At 38.5% G+C, this 6262-nt stretch overlaps 3 protein-coding genes across 3 annotated transcripts in view; 1 reads left to right on the forward strand and 2 right to left on the reverse strand.

Annotated features, from left to right (window-relative positions):
* fam162a (family with sequence similarity 162 member A) overlaps positions 1 to 261 on the reverse strand; it is a 9467-nt gene extending 9206 nt beyond the window's left edge. Inside the window, exon 1 of the mRNA XM_015015333.1 lies at positions 98 to 261. Coding sequence (XP_014870819.1) covers positions 98 to 140 — 43 coding nt within the window. The 5' untranslated portion in view covers positions 141 to 261. The remainder of the gene's footprint in view (positions 1 to 97) is intronic.
* A 1073-nt stretch (positions 262 to 1334) lies between these two features.
* On the forward strand, positions 1335 to 4208 carry mix23 (mitochondrial matrix import factor 23). Its single transcript, XM_015015347.1, has 5 exons — positions 1335 to 1447; positions 3179 to 3304; positions 3388 to 3534; positions 3729 to 3788; positions 3875 to 4208. Exons 1-5 carry the CDS (start codon positions 1397 to 1399, stop codon positions 3920 to 3922), a joined length of 432 nt encoding a protein of 143 aa, XP_014870833.1. The 5' UTR covers positions 1335 to 1396; the 3' UTR covers positions 3923 to 4208.
* Positions 4209 to 4994: 786 nt separating this feature from the next.
* On the reverse strand, positions 4995 to 6234 carry LOC106935077 (cystatin-A5-like). The gene is made up of 4 exons (XM_015015358.1): positions 6020 to 6234; positions 5806 to 5911; positions 5617 to 5721; positions 4995 to 5489 (listed from the first exon to the last, which is right to left on the reverse strand). Exons 2-4 carry the CDS (start codon positions 5875 to 5877, stop codon positions 5349 to 5351), a joined length of 318 nt encoding a protein of 105 aa, XP_014870844.1. The 5' UTR covers positions 5878 to 5911; positions 6020 to 6234; the 3' UTR covers positions 4995 to 5348.
* Positions 6235 to 6262: the final 28 nt, after the last annotated feature.

Genomic DNA, 6262 nt, shown 5'->3' on the forward strand with positions numbered 1-6262 from the left:
CCAATAACAACAAGTATGAAGAAGGTGGAGTTTGCTAGTTTGATTCTTGAGATCCATGTTAACTAAAAAAAAAAAAAAAAAAGCTAATCATACGAACCTAAAAGGCTGCCCACAGAGAGGCGAGATCTGACGAAATTCATGTCTGTATGGGTTACCGTCAGCCGGTATGTCCAAAAACTGTGCAGCAAAAAGCGGGTGGACACTTCCCCTTCAGCTACTGAAAGTCAACTAGCTGCATAAAAACAGGCCCTCCACGACGCTGACGTAAAAGACGCCGCATTATATTAGGATTGTACGTAAACGTGGCCGCCATGTTGTGATAGGCATTTTTGGAATCAGCGAGGACTAAACACAGGTCGCATGGAAAACTGGCCTTAAAAAAGTTCTAGTTCAAGTTGTTGAAATGTATTCTTCACTCTCCCAGCAAGAAAAACACATTTAACGTGGCCTCCGTGTAATTTTTTGAATGTGTTTTTGATTAGTTCAAACAGGCCCGGTTAATTGACACTCCTGTGAGCGCTTTGTGTCTTGAAAGGTTTCACATACTTATTGCACAGTTTGTGAACTGTCAATGTAAATGACTTCCCATAATTATGGGTTCCATTTGAGCATAACATTTTACATTGTTTTAAATATGGCTCTTCACATGTTATGCCAACAGCTTAAGCCAAATCTAACAAAATAACTGAAAATGATCTATAAATAGATCGTTCTCCAAGATTCAGTTCCTGTAATGATGGTGACATGCAGGTTGTCCTGTGTGGTTGGCACTGTCATGTGCAAACAGTTCCTGTGCTGTTCCAGACAGCCAATTTGACAGCAGTTCCTCCTGTGAGCTGTACTGAATCAGAACAACAGTGACACAAAGCTCTGACAGCTGCAGGTTTCATATAAGACAGTTGGCCTGTTATTCGGTAATGTAATGAAAAATATATTTTTATTCTAGATATGTTCTCTGAAGCATGACTTTATTGTGTATTCACAAACAGCAGAAAGCGTGAGGAATTAGCAGAACACAACCTAGAAAGTGAGTAAATAATAAATGAATAAAATATCATGGTTATTAGTTCTTTTATTTAATGTTTTAGTAAAACAGAAACCTTAAATAAAAACATGCAGGAAAAACAGTTTGTCTTGGTATATAATTCAGAAGTGAATTAAGGTAATTTGAACTCTTATTTTCACTTGTTCAGTTTATAAAACAATTAATAAAATTTTGTTTCTAATTAGTAAAACCTAATTTGTTTTTTGCCTCTTGAATGATGGAGTTGCGGCGGGGGTTCAGACTGAATGCCTGATGAAAACCGTTCCTGAAGAGAGTTAAGTAAGTTTCCGTTCAGGCACCGTCTTGAACAGCCATCTCGTGCTGGTGTTGTGAAGGACCCTACAGTCCACTATGGCGGCGCCCGATGGGACTTTAAACTGTGAGGACTTTTCCATGTTTCAGGTAATTTAAACTAAATGGATTCACTGTTTTTGCACAAACGCTGCAAAGTGAGAGATCGACCGGAGTCCTTGGCCCTCAGAGGTTGGCATGATCGGTTCTTTGTTTTCTCTGAATTGTGACCCTCCTGATCCTTCAAGGATCCAGACTGGATTACAGAACTGGAAACTAGCAGCATGTGTGCTTGGAGTTAGCATCACAAAGAGTCTCCATCAGCTGATCCGAGTCTACTTGATCAGTGCATTATCAGAATTACTTGAAGAATTACGGAGTTCCTGAAAGGAACCATCAATTATTAGAATTGTGGAAAAACAAATTACTGACTTTTTACCAAGCAGGGTTTTGCTAAGATTTTCATACCCTAGAACTATTTTTATTGGAGTTTTATTTGATGGGCAGTTGTGCATAATTGTAAAGTTGTAGAAAAATACTTTTTAAAAAAAATAATAATTGTACAAATAAAAAACTGTAAAGTGTGTCATTTGTAATCAATCTCCTTTTAATACCCCAAAATAACTCCAGTGCAATAAATTGCCACCCAATTAGTAAACAGCTGGTGAGTAATTTAATCACAGCGTATATTCAGATTTTCTGCAAACGCCTCCTGAGATCTGCTAGTGAGCAGAGCAGATAGCTCATGGAAGATGATGTGGAGAAGTTTAAACCAGGGTCGCAGACAACAATCCTCTTAAGACTTGACTGTCCACTTAGCAGGCTGGACAAGGAGATCATTAGTTATAGAAACAGCCAAGAGGCTCATGGTAACTCAGAAGGAGCTTTAGAGATTCACAGCTCCAATGGGATAATCTGCTGACCTGACAACTTTTAGCTTTATGCTTTATAAATCTGGACAGGAAAGCCAAAAAAAAAAACTCCCACTTGCAGTTTTCTAGAGGCTTAAGGAGACGGTTGTATGACAGAAAAATTTGCCCTACACCCAAAACTCTATGTAGCAGAAAGCTAAACTTTCACATCATCTCAAAAACAACAAATGCCCAGTGAGACAACGTGGTGGCAGTATCAGAGAAGACAGAGAAGCCGGTCTGAGTAGATGGAGCTAAATGCAGAACAAGCATCCTACTAGTGGGCGTAGAAATCACTGGAGTCAGATGAAGGTTCACTTTAGCAAGACCCCAACTATACAGCAAGAGGAGCATGCTCATGTTTTGGAATGGCCCAATTAAAGTCCAGACGTAAATAAAGGAATCTTTGACTTAATTTTGAGATTTATGTTGACACCTTCTTTATCATATCTGATTTAACTGGACATCTTTTGCAAAGAACTGGCTAACTTTGTTTGCCTACATGTTTAAAATTGACTTGAGAGACTAAAACAATACTCCAAAAAGACTAACTATTGACTCCTGGTGGCTGATTGTAGATGCACAACATATTTATTATGAATTTGTATTTGTGAAAAACAAGTAAAATAGAATATACAATTTTCTTTCCATTTCATAACGGTGTTCTTCTTTTTGTCCTGTCATGTAAAATCTCAATAAAATGCATTTATACGTTTGGTTTTAACATGATGCGCGATTGTATAAAGGGGTGGCTATTGTTGCAAGCCCTATTATTGTCCTATTCTTAATTTGAATGCACCATGAACCATTATTTTCCTCTATGTTCAGATTTCGGTGAGCAGTTCCATCTACGGGTTGTGTTCATGAATATTCTGGGATAAAACAGATCCTTTAAGCCATAAAAAACTGTCTTTTTTTTTTTTTTTTTCAGGAAGGCTTGAAGGTGATGCGCACTATAGACGACCGTATCGTCCACTCCCTGAACACTACTGTGCCCACAGTGTCCTTCTCGGGAAAAGTGGACGCCACACAGACCTGCAAAGAGCTTTATGAGTCGGTGAGTGTCAGAAGAAAACTAAATCTGCAGGTTTCTGCACAGTTGTAACGTGCGTCCCCACGTCTCTCGTCTGCATCTCGCAGTTGATGAAAGCCCATCTGAGTAGAGACAAAGCCATCAAGGCTTGTATAGCTCAGAAATCGGAGGTGGTGGTGCAGCTGCGGGAAGAACGAGAAAAAGACAGCGACAATCTGAAACTGGTCAAACAGCTCCGAAAGGAACAGACCAACGTAAGCAAGAGCAAATTAAAATACATTTGTGGATATTAATATTCTGTAATGGGTAGTATCTGACAACTTCAATGTATTTTTTTTTAATTAGATATGCTCACACAAATACATAAGCAGTAAATCCCAAGGCAAATTATCTTGTAGAAAAAAAACCCTGATTGTTACTTTTTTGTCTTGTGTTGTCCTGCCTCCAGTTGAAGCTCATGCAGTCAGAGCTGAACGTCGAAGAAGTTGTCAATGACAGAAGTCTGAAGGTACAAACACATCCCTATCATTCCTTTATTCGTTCTTAAAAACAATGTAAAACGTTAACGCTACTTGTGTTGTCCTTTCCTCTCAGGTTTTCGTTGAACGATGCAGAATCCACTACCTGCCTCCGAAGGTGTAGCGAAGATCCCTCTGAGGAAAAAGAGCCTCTTCGCTCCGTGTTTAAACCCAGACTGGAGCTGAGCGCGTGTGTGTGTGCGCGCGCGCACCGCTAGCTGAGCACCGACGGCTCAGCGGGCGACTCTTGTCCTCCAGACCAATCAGAGCTCCTCTCCACTTCACCTGTTCTCAGTGTCATTATGGTATAGCAGAATGAATGCTGTAAAAGTCATCTTTGTTCTTCACAAGGGGTTATTGTACAAAAGTTTTTTTTAAAAAAAAGACACAATGAACTGTTTTCAAGTGACTTCTGTTGTCTGTGTTTTTATATCATTAGCAAAAACCCGGCGCTTCTGACAGGCAATGAGCTGAGCTGGACCTGTTTTCTCGTCTTGTTCATTAGACCTTTTTATTGTTGGTGAGATAGATCTTTAATTACTATATTTAGATATTTTATACTGACATTACAGTTATTTCAAAGTGAGCATCAAAACAATTTCATATAAGATTAAAAGTTTATTCTGATTTATTACAAAGCTTACCTCTAATATATGGTGCTGCGAAAAAAAAGTATTTGCCTCCTTATAGGTTTCTTTTCTTTTTTGTCACACTTTTTTGTAATATCAACCTGGCCCTGTGGGAACTAAACCTAATAAACAGTTGAGGCCCCCTTGGTAGCAACAATTGCCATAAAGATTCAACAAATCAGGCCAATTAGTCTTTTACATTGTGTTTTTAAGGTCACAGAAAGGCAATTAGATCTAAGCCCTGACTTGGTCTAAGTTTAGCAAAACCTCAATTTTTTTAAAGTTTAAAGATGAGCATGCTGTTGTGTTTTGAATCATTGACTTGCTGCATAACTTGCTTCAGTTTCAAACTGCTGGTCAGACACGATCCTTCAGGAATTTCTGGTAGAGAGCAGAATTTCTGATTCCAATCATTTCAAGAGGATGTCTAAACTGTCTTGAGGCACCAAAACAAGCCTTGGAGAGTTATTTTTTGTTGTTGTGAGAGGCTGCAAAATATGCTTGCAGTTTACCTAAACCAGATTCCACCAATTTTTAGGAATAGAATTTAATCTGATAGAATTATTATTTTTTTTTTTTTTCAAAAAAAAGCTTTGATCAGGACCTTGGACTGCTTTTCAGGATTGGATCAAGATATTCTTACAATATGCCTACATAGTGAACACACTGTGCTTCTTGTTTTTTTTTTGTTTGTTTTTGTCCTTTTTCTTATGTTTCTTAAGTTTAGACTTGAGATATTTTTATAAAACCAAAAGCCTTTTGAGAGGTTTTAGCTATATTTATTATATTTTAGCACATTTTCCAAATATTATTGCACCCAGACTGAAAATCACACTGCAAAGTAGCTTTATAAAACAACCACTAATATCATAATGATAGAATTTTGCTGAAAGGCTGCCGGGGTGAATTTGTGTTTTCCCATCAGTTCAAAGGTCTGATGGGCTCCAGAGGATCTCCTTCTTTGTGTTTCTCTACCCTCTTCAGTAAAGTTTTAATCTCTCCCTTTTTCGGAGAGCTTTGGTAGGCATAAATATGGAGGTATTCACTTCCTCCTGCATGAACCTGCAGAAACAGAAAGGCATTTTTTTGTTTCACTGGAATTGTTAACATAAACACATTTACATCTTGGAACACAGACTATCTGACAGTAAAGTAATATGATGTCAAAGAAAATCTGCAGATATATCACCTTGATGAGAAAGTTTGTTCCTGACTCTGGTTGTGCCCTGTATTCAATGGCCTTAAATATTTCATAGCTCTGTTTGGTCCACTTTGTCTCTGCGTCTCTCTTCACCTGTGAGTCGGTAACATTAAGTAGAGATTGAAATCTGAGCTGCGAAGCTGCATGTAGACATTATAAAGAATGACTGGAGCTCACCATGTCACAGATCTTCTGAGTTTCTTCAGTGGCAGGCGTTATCTCTGTCCATTGTTCAGACATTCCTGCCATGCTGGTGTTTAACGGTAAAGTCAAATGTCTGCTGCTGTCAACTCAAAATGATTAAGAAGGAAGTTTTCCAGTGTGTCTTTACCGTGTTTACTCTGGGTAAAGACTGGAATAACAGGTCGAGCTATGACTGAAACCTTCTCACCTTTTAGTGGAAGAAACTAATTAAAATTAGGAATTAACCACCAAAATTTAGATAATAAAGGACAAACGTGACATAAGGAAAGGAGTGAAACAAAGTCGCTGACAGAGACCGTCATTGCCCTTTCTTTACTCCGATTTTATTTTAAACTTTCAGTTTCGCAAAGGCAACCGGTCAGACCAGAATACGTTGAAGTTTAACTTTGAAGAAATAATGGTGATGTGCTGCCCCCTACTGGCGAATCAG

This window comes from Poecilia latipinna, unplaced genomic scaffold (genome assembly GCF_001443285.1).
Source record: "Poecilia latipinna isolate Pla-1442-1.1 unplaced genomic scaffold, P_latipinna-1.0 Scaffold71, whole genome shotgun sequence".
Taxonomy (NCBI): domain Eukaryota; kingdom Metazoa; phylum Chordata; class Actinopteri; order Cyprinodontiformes; family Poeciliidae; genus Poecilia; species Poecilia latipinna.

Coding starts and splice junctions, on each gene's coding strand:
- mix23 (XM_015015347.1), top strand. CDS start 1,397: ATGGCGGCGCCCGATGGGACTTTAAACTGTGAGGACTTTTCCATGTTT. Junction 1,448..3,178: donor AGGACTTTTCCATGTTTCAG/GTAATTTAAACT, acceptor TTTTTTTTTCAG/GAAGGCTTGAAGGTGATGCG. Junction 3,305..3,387: donor GCAAAGAGCTTTATGAGTCG/GTGAGTGTCAGA, acceptor TGCATCTCGCAG/TTGATGAAAGCCCATCTGAG.
- LOC106935077 (XM_015015358.1), bottom strand. CDS start 5,877: ATGGCAGGAATGTCTGAACAATGGACAGAGATAACGCCTGCCACTGAA. Junction 5,722..5,805: donor CTCAGAAGATCTGTGACATG/GTGAGCTCCAGT, acceptor ACCGACTCACAG/GTGAAGAGAGACGCAGAGAC. Junction 5,490..5,616: donor GAACAAACTTTCTCATCAAG/GTGATATATCTG, acceptor CTGTTTCTGCAG/GTTCATGCAGGAGGAAGTGA.